Source organism: Lotus japonicus, chromosome 3 (genome assembly GCF_012489685.1).
Source record: "Lotus japonicus ecotype B-129 chromosome 3, LjGifu_v1.2".
In the NCBI taxonomy this organism is placed as follows: Eukaryota; Viridiplantae; Streptophyta; class Magnoliopsida; order Fabales; family Fabaceae; genus Lotus; species Lotus japonicus.
The window spans coordinates 85,784,128-85,797,763 of NC_080043.1; the positions used below are offsets into that span (position 1 = coordinate 85,784,128).

The window sequence follows — 13,636 nt, forward strand, 5'->3', positions numbered from 1 at the left end:
ATGTTGTTATTTAATATAAGTAGTTGAATAGGTTTTTATAATACAATTTTTTTCAGTTTTTAGTTTATTAAATTTTTTATTTTTTAATGTATTTAATATAAAGGTATGTGAACTTTTATGGTTTAATACATTAATTGCATGCAAAAACACAAGTGTGCTTTACATATATATATATAGATAGTTGTGAATGAACTATCTATCTATGACAACTATCTATAGTATGGTTATTCCTTGCTTATAAAAAATAAAGTATGATTATTCCTTAAAGCAAAAACGCAAAAAATGTGTATTTAGCTCTTTGAACTTCATAAAATGTGCAAATTAATTCTTTCATTAATATTTTGTTAATTATCCATACTCATTCCTTAAACATGACTCTCTATTTGTCATCAAAATAATGATAAAATAAATCTTCTAATATTACAATACTTCCCTTCAAGTTGGTGGATGAATATCCATCATTTTCAACTTAATTTAATTAAGATCTCAAAACCGCTCCGAGGAAGTCCTTTGGTGAACAAATCTACTAATTGAAGTCCTGAGGGAATGAATTTGGTAAAATAAGACCACTATCTAATTTCTCTTTGATGAAGTGTCGGTCTATTTCGATGGGCTTTGTTATGCCATGTTGGAATGCATTGTGAGCAATACTAATAGTAGACTTACTATCACAACAAAGTTTCATTGAAGCTACACACTTTATTTTTAGACCATGCTATGATCTTCATTCATAACAATTCACAAACTCCTTGATCCATCGCACTGAAATCTACGTATACACTTGATCTTAAAACTACAGTCTCCTTCTTACTCCTCCATATCACTAAATTTCCACCTAAGAAAGAACATGCAATATCCAATGGCTGGCCTTTTATCACTAATTGACCTTGCATAGTCCGCAGATGTATAAACTTTCATAGACAAATACTCCTCTTTCTTTCACAATATACCTCTCCCTAGACTTGCCATTAGATATTGCAATATGCTATTCACTTTATTTTAATTGATTTTTTAATTATAAACCGTTAAATATTAGATGAAAGTTGGCGAAAAACAACAGTTAGTAAACGTGAGAGATGTTATAGGCTAATAAATTCTTTGGGGGACTATAAATATCAAATTGTGATAAGTGGGGGAACAAAAAATGCCATTAAGCCTTGAAAAAAAAAAATTTGTACAAAATCTCCTTGAATTGATAATAAAGACCAAATCTCATAATAATATTACACGTCCCCGAAGGATAGCTCAAGTCTCAAGTGGTAAGAGTTAGAGACATAAGAGTTGCGTGAGATGAAGGGTGAAATATCGAACCCTAAGAATGACTAATTTACTAACAACTAAACGAGATAGGACAAAGCAGAGAAAATGACACATAGGAGTCCTTAACTAGTGTTTAGGATTTTGTTTTATATCAATTTTAGAGCTTTAAGCGAGATAGGACAAAGGAGGGAAAATGACTATCAAAAAAAAAAGGAGGGAAAATGAAATCTGCCAAAATTTTCACACCTTCTCGACGCGGCAACTTCTCCCGCCAAGCGTCACGTTCCCGCCACCCATCACAACCCTATTAAACAAACACAGTCACCACCATTTCTTACCATCTCTCATTCTCACACTCTCTCCCTCTCCCTCACATCACCAACAACAATGGTTATCTCTCTCGGCCCCGGCAAGTTCTACGGCACCAGCCTCCCCCGTCCTCGCTTCTACACCGACATCAAGTTCAACGACCACCGCGTCGACCCACCACTCCCCGTCAACGACCCACTCTTATCCTGGGCCGAAGAAGCCCACTGGTCCATGGGCGGCCTCAGCTTCAACCGCCTCCGCCTCCAAGGCAAGATCGAAGGCAACGTCGAGCGGCTCCGATCACAACGCAAGAAGCAGGCCAAGGCCCAAGCCCAGGCCCAGGCCAACAGCCCAATCCCTCCCTCCCGCTCCGATGATGCCAGATCCAAACCGGTTGCCTCTCCCTCTCCGCCGCCGGCTCCGATCGCGACGAAGCGGCGGAGGCTCACCGATCTGATAGAGGAGGAGGAGAGCATTGACAAGATTAGGGCTGCGACTCTCGGTGCGAGGAAGAGGCGGTTGGTGAAGAAGCTTGGAGATGATTTTGACCGTGTGGCGGATTCGGAGAAGGAGGATGAGCGATCTGAAGAGGTGGGTTCTGAATCTCCTGATTCGGTTGCGGTGTTGAAGAATCGGAGACGTAGATTGGTTAAAGCTAGTGATGCTGTGAAGAAGGTTGCTGAAGAGGGAGAGAAATCAAAATCAAAATCAAACCCTAGGGGAAGCAAGAGCATGAGTGAAGCTGAGAAGAGCCCTGTTTCTGAGAAGAAAGGGGCTAGAACATCACCCAGATTGGCAAAGAAATGATCCAATTAGCCATGTAGTGATATAACATTGTTTTTCTTCTTAGCTTTTGGTTTTTTTTCTGTGCCATGTTTGGTACAGTTTCTTTAGTCTTGTAGACTCTTGATTTGTGAATGTTCTATTCTTCCGGATTTGTACAGTGCATTTGGCACCTGTTTCAGATAATCAATGATTAGTCTTTTCTAGATCTTCTTAATTGATTCTGGTTTTTAGTTGCTTTACTCTTTTATTCTTTCTCAAATTGATTATAGAATTTAATCTCCTGTCTCAGATACATTAGTTCCACATTGCTGATATATGATCCGTTTATGAGAGATTATTTGAGATTATCTTAGTACACGTTTGTGCACGTGTTTAAAAAAGCTTATGCAAACAGCTTATGACTTACAATAAGCTGTTTTAAGCTTATTTTCATAAGTTAGCTTATGAAAAAGAGTTTGTGTATATATAGCTTATTTTTAATTTATTTCAATAGATTTTATAAAATAGTTTATGAATAAGTGTTTTTGTCATAAATTAGCTTATGACCGCACTTAATTAAGCTGTTTTTTCAAACGGGACTATAATGCATAACCGTTAATGGGAATGATTGATAGGTACTCACATATAAATAGGTATTTTTGGTTAGTTAGTTGGGAGGGTTAGTTAGTTAGAAGGTTAATGAGGCTTGTGGCCTATAAATAAGAGTGAGAGAGAGTTAGTGAGTATCTTGTTATTCAGTTTAGGAATTGGGTTAGAGAGAGAAGTGGTTCTCTCTTAGGCTTGGAAGGGTGTTTGGTATCCCTTTCTCTTGTATCTCTCCCTAGTTTCCAATTGGGAATTAGGGTTTTCTATCAATAAAAATCAGGTTCTATCATTGGTATCAGAGCACCGATCTGGTGCCTGAACCACAAATTCTTTGCTGCGCTATGGAAGAAGCAAGGAGCATGGCAAGAATTTCAGAGGAATTGGTGAGGGGAATTCCAATTTTTGGGGGTGCTGATGCGTATGATTGGACACACAGTATGGAGCGTTTTTTTCTGTCGAGGAAGGTGAGAGAGGAAGACAAGATGCAAATCAACCATGGAGGCTTTAGAAGGAAGGGCTCTTACTTGGTTTGGATGGTGGATGAGTTGTAATCCCAATCCATCATGGGAAGGGTTCAAGATTGCAGTGGTGAGGAGGTTTCAACCTTCCAAGTCTCAGAATCCATTTGAGTTGCTTCTTTCTCTGAAACAGAAGGGAACAGTGGAGGAGTATGTGGTGGAATTCGAGAAGTACGTCGGAGCTCTGAGAGGAATTGATCCAGAATTTGTCAAAGACATCTTCTTGAAAGGATTGAGCGAAGAGATCCGAATGGAGGTACGATTGATTGGATCTTTCTCTCTTCTTGAGGTTATTCACAAAGCCATTCTTGTTGAACGAGAAAAGAGAGAATCTGAGATTACAATCGAGCGAACAGTGGCGGCGACATCACGAGAACCTGATGTAGCGGCGTCGGCGTGGCGAAAGGTGTAACGCCCCAATTTCTCAACTGAGGAATCACATTAGTTACCTGACGAGTCTAAGGACTATTTTGCAATCCTAATATACAAGGGTAATTTTTTTCGAAGGACTAAACACATTGTCGCTAAAGCGAATACACCTATCACTTGTTTGATAGCATAACCCTCAAAATTAAACATGTACCCAACATAATAATATACATAGTTGTAGAGTAATTCACGATATCATAAACATGGTTCAAAATAAGTATGCACACTTAGACAAGTGGCAAAAGCTGGGTTTTAATGACAGTTTTCAGATGGAGAAGAAGACTTAAACATAGTCTACAAAAAGAAAGTTAAACTGCTTCTCCATCACTACTCCGACGCCTACGATCCCTGTCTCCAACTCAAACATAGCTAAGCTTCGGCGGAAGGACCTCCATCGCCTAATAGTGTTAAGCGCCCAAACAACAAGTAGCAAACATAAAGGGTTAACTCCATGCAATTACCTCACATAAAAAGAGAAAAACATGCTATTGAAATTTAATTACAAGGCATGGTAATCAAACTAACAACTTATATCAAGTTAAATGACGAATCATCGAACAACATAGCATTAGATGTTAGTGCCTTAAATGCGGCTATATGCTGCTACCAAAATGGATCGATCAATAATGTCTCGCAAGACAGGACAGATGAGGAACGAAAACCCCTGAACTGCCACTTAATAACGCTCATGAAAGACGGGACAGACGGAGAACGAAAACTCCTGAATGTCACTTAATAACGCCCATGAAAGACGGGACAGACGGAGAACGATAACTCCTGAATGTCACTTAATAACGCCTCGAAAGACGGGACAGTCATGTGGAACGACAACCACTGTACTGCCACTTGGCGTCTCGAAAGACGGGACAACCACGTGGAACGAAAACCACTGGACTGCCACTTTAGGTTCAACCCTATATGCCAAAGTCAGTCAACAACATCTCGTGACTTCATTAGTCACTCGATCAACAACTTCTGATCCAATAATCAAGTCAGAGTAACCACATGTTATTCATATTCTCAACAAACAAAAGTCAATTCAATTATGCATACTAGTTCATTAAGTAAATCATTATGCAATGAATAATGGCCTAAGCCCAAGAAAACAAAGGTGTAAGCCCAAGATTTAACAATGACCGAAGCCTCAGAATATGTTTGACAAAAGTCTCAGAAACAATCAACATAAGCTCATATATAACGCAATAAAACATGTCAATACTTCAATTAAATGCCAATCAAATTAAACACCTTCGTCTCAAACGCAAGCAGTGTGATTAAAGCATGCAAGACTCAAAGACACTCTATAACCGAGTTACCCTTACCTTCGTGAGTAGTGCATAGAAGTTGCGAACCTCGTGATCTTTCAGATCTCAGAAAAATTAATCGCTTTAGAAAATGCTAAGCTTCAAGAGCCTAGCTTCCGCTCCCAAAACATAAGAATCTTCTCACACTCAATCCAAAAATTTGAGAACTTTCACCAAAAATTACTCACACAAATAGCTAATGCAATTGGTGAAATTTTGTGTGTGTATCGATTTATTCTTTTTGTGCTCCCATGTCACTCACGTTGCTGCCTTATATAGGCCTCCATCCAAAGCTTAAGAGTGAAGGAAGACTATCAGCAAGTGGCACGTCCAACTTGAAGAAAGGAGGAGGTGGAATGCTATGGCACTAGGCTTGCTTTGTCATGGTTTAAAAAGCTGGTGGTGGAAGAAGCAAACAAGGCAGCAATTGCCACGTAAAGAAGAAATCAAGTTGTGTAATAGCTATTTTGTAATATAATATGGCAGATGTGCCATGGAAGAAAACCGACTTAGAAGTAGTATAGATCAAAGGTTTATTTAGCTTATTATATATATGTCTATGTTCTTGTAAGCAAGGGAAAAACATAGGGATCATTACTTAGCTTCAAGAGTAGGGCTGCAACGTGAATAAGAAAAACAAGCAGAGATTGAGGTGAAGTAAAGAAGGTACCTATCAATTTAGGTAGTGTAGGGATTAAACTCATGGAGTTAAGAGAAAATATTAGGAAAATAAATCATTATCCTAAAAATTATTAGGGACTCTATGATATAAATTAAGATCACTTTGAGCAAGTTTAAGTGATCAAGTGTAGAAGTGTTAATAAGTTATAAAAAAAAAAATATATTAAACTTTATTGCAAAGTCACTTACGTGACTCTTCTCCCTTTTTCCTTTTTTCTATTAGCTTTGTCACTTACGTGACTATATATAATTTTTTCTTTTTATTTATTTACTTAGATTTAAAAAGAGAATTATAATAATAATAATACTAAGAATACACTCATTCATACAAATACACAATGCACAATTAACATATCAACTTAAGCTTAGTAGTGCTTATCGCTATTAAACCGATAAATAACTAGTTAATTAATCGTATAAATTATCCGGGTCTAACAAAAGGATTCAGAGACCGCAGCGGAAGAAGAGCCAGTCGCAGCGGTGGCTGGGCAAGCATCTGAAGCAGAGGACGACTCAACCTCTGCGATTCAGAAACCGAATCTTGGAACAGAGGGTGAATCGGAGACGACGGCGGAAGAAGAGAGGCACGCTACAGTGGGTGAGCAACCATCAGATGCAGTGGAAGACTTAACTTCTGAGTCGCAGAAACCCATTCTTGAAGCGGAGGAGGCGGTGATAGCGCCAGCGGAGTCGTCGCAAGGGAAACTAGAGATCGCAGTGGTGACTGGGCAGGAAGGAGAAACAGAAATCAGAGGCAAGTCTGAAGCTTCCGATAACCCAATCGGAGGAACGGCCAAGGTATTAACGGCGACAGAGTTCAGATTTTCACGTGGGTTACCATTCGTGAGGCCAGAAACGCTCCAACGGCCACCGGCTGTGCCGCCAAACTTTGTCGTCAGGGGCGGGTCTTAGCGCCGCTGGTTATGTCGAGTTGTGTGGCGATGGGAAATCACGAACTCAGAGCAAGTTGGGAAGAGTTTGTCGTCAGCAGTGGATGGGAATGTTTCTGGAATGTGCCAGCAGCAGAGGTGTGGCCAGAGAGGATGGGGTACCAACTGGACTTCTGCCCTGGCAGAATGGGCCATACCCAACTAAGGAGGAATTGGGCCATACAACAGAATAGTGGAGTCAAACTAATAGGTTGGGCCAATGTATCAGATTTTGGGATAAATGTATCAGCTTTTGGGTTAAAACCCAATTTACCCATCCACTTGAGGCAGCAAGGAACCATAATTCACTTCCAAGAGTCACAGGAAATTTTGCAAGTGTTGTGGAAAAGAGAACTTTTGGACTTGACTGAGAGCAATGAAGAAGAGCAATGAGATCCAGGTGGAAGCTGTGATTGTTTCTTTTGGGTCTTTAGAATCATGGTTGTCAACATTAGAATTGGGGAATAATTGTTCTTTTTGTAGCTTGTATTTTGTTCCTCACCTTGAGGACAAGGTGAATTTTCAGGGGGGGAGTATTGATAGGTACTCACATATAAATAGGTATTTTTGGTTAGTTAGTTGGGAGGGTTAGTTAGTTAGAAGGTTAATGAGGCTTGTGGCCTATAAATAAGAGTGAGAGAGAGTTAGTGAGTATCTTGTTATTCAGTTTAGGAATTGGGTTAGAGAGAGAAGTGGTTCTCTCTTAGGCTTGGAAGGGTGTTTGGTATCCCTTTCTCTTGTATCTCTCCCTAGTTTCCAATTGGGAATTAGGGTTTTCTATCAATAAAAATCAGGTTCTATCAATGATTTTCACTAAATTTTCCTTCAATAACATCATTAGACGATTTAGTATTTACTGAAACATAGATTATTTGCATTTCCCAATAATCAAGGTTTGTTCCACAATTGATATATTCGGTCAATAAGGTGACACAAAGTTCATTGACACATTCATGAGTGGATGTGGATGGTCAATAAAATTGTACTAATGATTTGATCGTTTTCTGCATATAACTCGCTGGTCCAGTTGGATTTGATTATTTCAACTTCATTTCATTGAATTTGCTTATCACTATGATGACATAGTTTAAATAATACTTTATTTATAAGAAATCTCTTGTACATGGTTACCACACTAGTGTATTAGTATGTACTCAACTTTAAAGTAATTATTTCACTGCAACATTGTACAAAAACCCATGGTGTAACTCCATAAACCAAGGAATCATCTTTTATCTAAATTTCTATTATATTATAATATTTGTTTTCTATTGCCTTGTTAACAAACTTGTTTGAATTTTACATCCTGTTGTGGCCATCCCTTAACTTTGGCCAATCTGCATGACTGTTCAACTAACAGTGAATAAGTTGATGAATTTCCCCCTGGCACAATCCCATATTCATCAGAAAACTCATTGATTCCATCAACCAAGAATTGCCAAATCAGAGTACCTGCTCCAGATTTGTTTCTTTTGGCAGATTTGTAAATTATGTCTAGAATAGTTTTGTGTATCTTCTCTCGGTCAGACGCGGAAAAGTTCTGGATTCTTTGTGACAATCCATATTCAGAGAACAAGACAGGTTTATGCAATACTTCATCACCATCTTCAATGTGGGAAAGCATCCACTTGGAGACAAATTTCAGTTGATCTTCAAATTCTTGCTTGTAAGACCTATTCAAATAATAATCATCAGAAAATTTTGGATGTGTGCTTCCAAATGCAGATCATAAGACATGTAAAATGGAAATATAATATAAATCTCAAGATTTCTTGCTGCACTAGTTGATCAGTGAAGACAACATAAAAAACTCATCAGAAGAAAACTATGGAACTTCCTTCTGCAGATTGTGTTCTGTGGCACTTCTCAAATTTAGTTCTTGTTTCTTATGATTATGAGCAAATCTAAAACAGATAAAGTATTCATGCAATGCTTACCATTGGTCACCATAGATATGAACAGAGGTGAAATCAATATTTGAGATTTTGGAATTCCGAATAAAATCAGACCCAACTTGGGATGCCCAATATCCAGGGTTGACAGTCGAACTTTTCGGGTCATGAGGACCATAGAAACCTTCAAGCCCAACAGTCACCAGATGGTTCTTGTCAATCAATTTGACAAAAGCTGACATTTCTTCTATCCACTCCTGCAATTCTATGGCAATTGAGTAAAGTGTATACTCAGATATCTAAATAAAATGTGAACAATAACTGCTCTTATTTCCCCCTATCTTTCCTATGAATTTACATTAAAAACAAAAGCAATTTTAATTGAGTTGAAAGGTTTCAACATTGTCCTTATTTTTATCTATATATTTTTCAACATGGAGTCAAAAATTATTGTCAGAAACAATTGCTAAAATTAGATATTGAATCCTTCAAATCAAAACCAGCTACACACTAGTGAAAAATGTGCAGCATTCTGTGGTTTAGAGCAAATAGACAGAACAAATTCGTTTGAGATCATGACTTCCAAGACAAAGAAATTTGAACTTTTCAATCTCCTCATGAATGCTAATTTCTATAACCCGTAGCCAAAAAGGAAGCAGCAAGTGATTAATCTAATTTTTGAAATAGCTATTGATATTGCTAACATATTTTTTCATGAACATTTGAAGTAGTCAAGTTAAAGCAGGCAAAGGAGTTACTTGTAGAGTGTCACCAGAAGGATCAGACATGCACCGAGGTTCATTAATCAATTCCCAACCAAAAACGGTGGGGTCGTTTCTATATTCAATTCCAGTGATAGTATTTTTCCTTGTCAAGATAGTCTGCACAAAAATTTAGGTAAACTGTTAATTTATCTAAGAACATCTTGGTTTGCAAACATTTTAGCTAAAATTGAATGGACAGTACAGATATGCGTTAGACATACAACTTAGCATGTAAATGAAGATGTAATTTTGACCCACATATTAAGTCACGAATCATAGGCGAGCAGAAAGCAGTGAGACCAAAAAATAAAAAGGATACAAGGCAGGAAAAAGGAAAGAAAGTTCTGCATTAGTCATATCAGTATTTGCTTCCCACAAAGGTTGTACTGCTGCAGTGATGATTCAGTCCCAAATTTACTCCTTCATAGGGTGGGAAAACTAGATGGTTAAGTACTAAATGGTGGAACATTTTGTCAGTAAGATGCCATCGCCAGCCTCAAGTTCCAAATGCTTGTCAACATGATTTAATTTTCCGGGGGCGAGGGGGTGGGGGTGGTGGAATAAAGTGATTAAAATGCATCTCAAATTTCAAATAAAATGGTCTGGCCAGCAGAAACAAATATGCAAACTACTTGTCATGCTGTATACCATTCGTAAGATAAATCATAGAAAAGTTAGGCGCTAATAAAAAAAATAGAAAAGTTAGGCCTACAAAGTTTAGGAATCGTAAGGAACATAGCAGTCCAAAAGTATCATCACTAAACTTGCTAGGTGGCAATTTAAGGTATTTGCTTGTGCTAAAAGATGTCAATGGAAAGAATATGGCCTACTTACCAACTCTTGCCCTTAATAACTTTCTATCAAATATAAATTTAACAAATCCAACTATTAATTCATATGATATTAATATGGTAATCATTTGCTCAAAATTTCAAATAAATCAATAATTCAAAGGTATGGAATCTTATAGTCAACATTTGCTCATATTTTAAGAAGTATATTATATATTAAAATAGAGTTGTCTAATAAAGTATGAACTGATTTTAATTTTTTTTACAATTTTGCACATTTGATCCACTTAATAAGAAGTTTTAATTCAATGAATAGATCTGTCGAATTCATATTTCCTAGAAAGTTGTGTGGTATGTATGTTTATCCATGTGTGTGTAAAATGAAAACAATGTTGAATAGCACAAGACAATGCTTCTGCGACCATAGATGGCAGGGTATAGGGCAAATAGAAAGAGGGGAAAGAAAGAAAGATAGACATGTCATACCTTGATGTAATTCTTGAAATAACTACGGATTGATGGATCAAAGAAGAAAGAATCATCAGACGAGCTTAACCCTACCCCATCTTGCCATGCCCATTTGACATACTGAGGCTTCCCACCTAATCCTTCCAAGTTATTTACTAAGCTAAGGAGTAGCCTAATTCCTTGTTGCCCTGCTTCTGCTATGACATAATCCAAGGCCTGCTACCAGTCACCAACAAATCTCAGCATGCTTTCCATACATCAAAAAATAGTGCTGAGCAGTACACAACTTACTCATTTCATGAGCAAAAGAAGTATCAATAATGCAACAAAAAGCATTTTTCATTCAATCCAGACATAATGGAAAGACAGATTCATCAAGACATAAGTCCACAAGACAACCGGAATAAATTTTTAAAAGACTATTGAAAAGTGTAGCATGAGAATTTTCAAAAATAAACCACTCATTGCTTCTAGTAGAAACCATTTTAACAAGTCACTATAAAACTGATTTTCGTGAGAAGTCAGAAACATGACGCCATTTATAGGGCAACTGTAAAACTCATATATATTAAGGACGGTGAAGTAGGAATAACACAAGACCGACGTTTTTCTTGTTGAATCATCTAGCTAATGAACAAATAGGATCATAACAAAAGGACCACATTCAAATTGATTCCACTTAGATACTGAGCCACTGACCCCAAAGAGAGACTGCCTGACACTTCTTCTCTGAATTCTATCACTTCCCAAGAACAATGTTATCTCAATTTACTTCATTATAATATTCAGCTCTAAAGCGACAAGTATATCGCCATTCATGTCATATGTTACAAGTTTACAACAATCAGCCAAGGTTTACAATCACACAGTCAAACACAATTTCAGGAAAAGAGACAAAACCTGAGAAGGCAACGACAAAAATCAAATAAAAAGAAAACCCCAATAAACAAAAACAATAACCAGAACACTGTCATACACGCATACAAACACAAATTTCTGTCGGCATTAGGAAAAGACACAAGAAAAAGAACACAACAGTACAAATTCTAGGAACAACACACAGTACCTTGAAAGCTTGTTCATCAAAGCGACCAGGGGAAGTTTGAAGGGCATGATAACCACCATCATTGAACCCCCAAGTTCGACAAACAGTGAGACCCATCTTAGCACCAGTTTTCAGCATTTCACGAACCCTGTGTCTGGAATCAACATCCACCGACTGGAACATCAACCAATAAGAATTCCACCCGTTTACGTAGAAAGCCTTCCCATCCACCACAAACTGCGTCCCGTTTCTCTGCACAAAAGCCACTTCTGACCCTTCCTCAAACCTGAACCTCAACCCTCCAAATGACATGTAAACGAAAGCCAAAACCGATAACAACCCCAGAATATGATACAACATCCCATTTCTTACCCCCATTGTTTGAGAGCGAAATTCAACAAATTGGGGTGGTTCCCAGGTACCCTTTTGGCCTTTTGCTCAAAAGCCACTACCTTTAGACCCAGAATTGATTTTGATTGTTCTTGAAACAATGAAACCCCAATTGATTAAAATGCTAAGATCTCTCTTTTTGTAATGAGAAGAGTATGAATGGGGTTCAAAGGTGTTAACTTTACTAATTCACCAAGAAGAAAAAAGGAAAAAGAAAATCAGGGTCTCAAAAAGAATGAATGCATGGGGAAAATTTAGTTGTGGTTTGGAGTAAATTGGTATAATTAGGGTTTGTAATTAAAGGGATTTATAGGGTGAGTTGGGAATAATGACTCTGCATGAAAATGGGAATGGTTGTTGTGGTGTTTTTGCTTTTGCAGTTCAACCCCAAAGAAGACAGAAAATGACTCATATCATGTTTATCTTGAAACTAGTCCAAGTTGCAGAGAAGATTGAATGAATGATGAAGAGTTGAATGCATGAATGATGAATGTGCGGTGAAATCAATGTTTGTGAAGGAGAAGGAAGCAATGCTGGGTGGGGATTCAGCTCCACTGTCTCAGTCTCACAGCATTTAAGAGGGACAAACAACAATGCCGTGTTTTACTGAATCGTTTCTGTGAATATTAACTGTTGCTGATTAGACTAAGGAGAAAATCTCACTTTTCTCGTTGGTCTGTTGTGTTTATGACGGTTTCTTTTCTTTTGTTTTCTAGTTGAGACATTTCTCATCGTACTTATTGTGCTTTAATTCTGCATTAATTAGTGTCATACCTCTAATAGCATTCACAATGGTTTCTGTTTCGAATTGTTATGGCTAAGCAATGAGATAAGCAACTTCATCCTCTAGATGCTCTAAGCTTTTCCCACTTATTGAATTTGAGCTAAAATTGTCATACCAAACAACTTAATGAGTGATTAGTTGAAGTTATATATATTAGGTTATTTTTAAGTAGTGTTCAAGTTTTCTTAAGGACTCGTTTGGTATACGTCGAATCAAGCATGATAATATAAATCTATGCAATACATTTATAATCCATCATATAATAGATGATGGATAAAACATGATGTATAAACTACTTGATAAAATTTCAGGGATTGTCATATTGGGCTAATAAGAGCACGCCACAAGTAGATTGAACACCACATATTTCACCGAAAACCTTTGGACATTAGGTATACGAGTCATCTCACTTATAAAGTTTTCAACACTTACCTAATCATCAAATGTGAGACTTTTTACTTATACTTGACATTCCCACATACCACTGTCGCCACCACCCATGGATGAATCCACTCTAAGGCTAGGTGTGGCTTTAGCCACACCGGTTTTTTTTAATTGTATATTGTTAGTGGTAACTCTTAATACATAGTAATAGTCATGAAGTTAGAGATAGAGATGACAAGACTGAGAGTAAATAAGGATTGTTATTTGTGGATACCTTGTATGTAATTTTTTAGGTTGTGTTAATATATTACATATTT

General features: G+C 37.5%; 2 protein-coding genes across 4 annotated transcripts; one reads left to right on the plus strand and one right to left on the minus strand.

Annotated features, from left to right (window-relative positions):
- Positions 1–1,605: 1,605 nt before the first annotated feature.
- LOC130746799 (uncharacterized) lies at positions 1,606–2,569 on the plus strand. Its single transcript, XM_057599527.1, has one exon. It carries the CDS (start codon positions 1,648–1,650, stop codon positions 2,374–2,376), a length of 729 nt encoding a protein of 242 aa, XP_057455510.1. The 5' UTR covers positions 1,606–1,647; the 3' UTR covers positions 2,377–2,569.
- A 5,381-nt stretch (positions 2,570–7,950) lies between these two features.
- On the minus strand, positions 7,951–12,754 carry LOC130746800 (mannan endo-1,4-beta-mannosidase 2-like). 3 transcript variants are annotated; one of them, XM_057599528.1, is made up of 5 exons: positions 11,783–12,750; positions 10,735–10,935; positions 9,452–9,574; positions 8,739–8,950; positions 7,951–8,474 (listed from the first exon to the last, which is right to left on the minus strand). In XM_057599528.1, exons 1-5 carry the CDS (start codon positions 12,137–12,139, stop codon positions 8,081–8,083), a joined length of 1,287 nt encoding a protein of 428 aa, XP_057455511.1. In that variant the 5' UTR covers positions 12,140–12,750; the 3' UTR covers positions 7,951–8,080. The 3 variants fall into 3 exon arrangements, with proteins under 3 accessions (XP_057455511.1, XP_057455512.1, XP_057455513.1); XM_057599529.1 differs by having other exon boundaries at positions 10,735–10,932; positions 11,783–12,747; XM_057599530.1 differs by lacking the exon at positions 9,452–9,574 and having other exon boundaries at positions 11,783–12,754.
- Between the last annotated feature and the right edge of the window lie 882 nt (positions 12,755–13,636).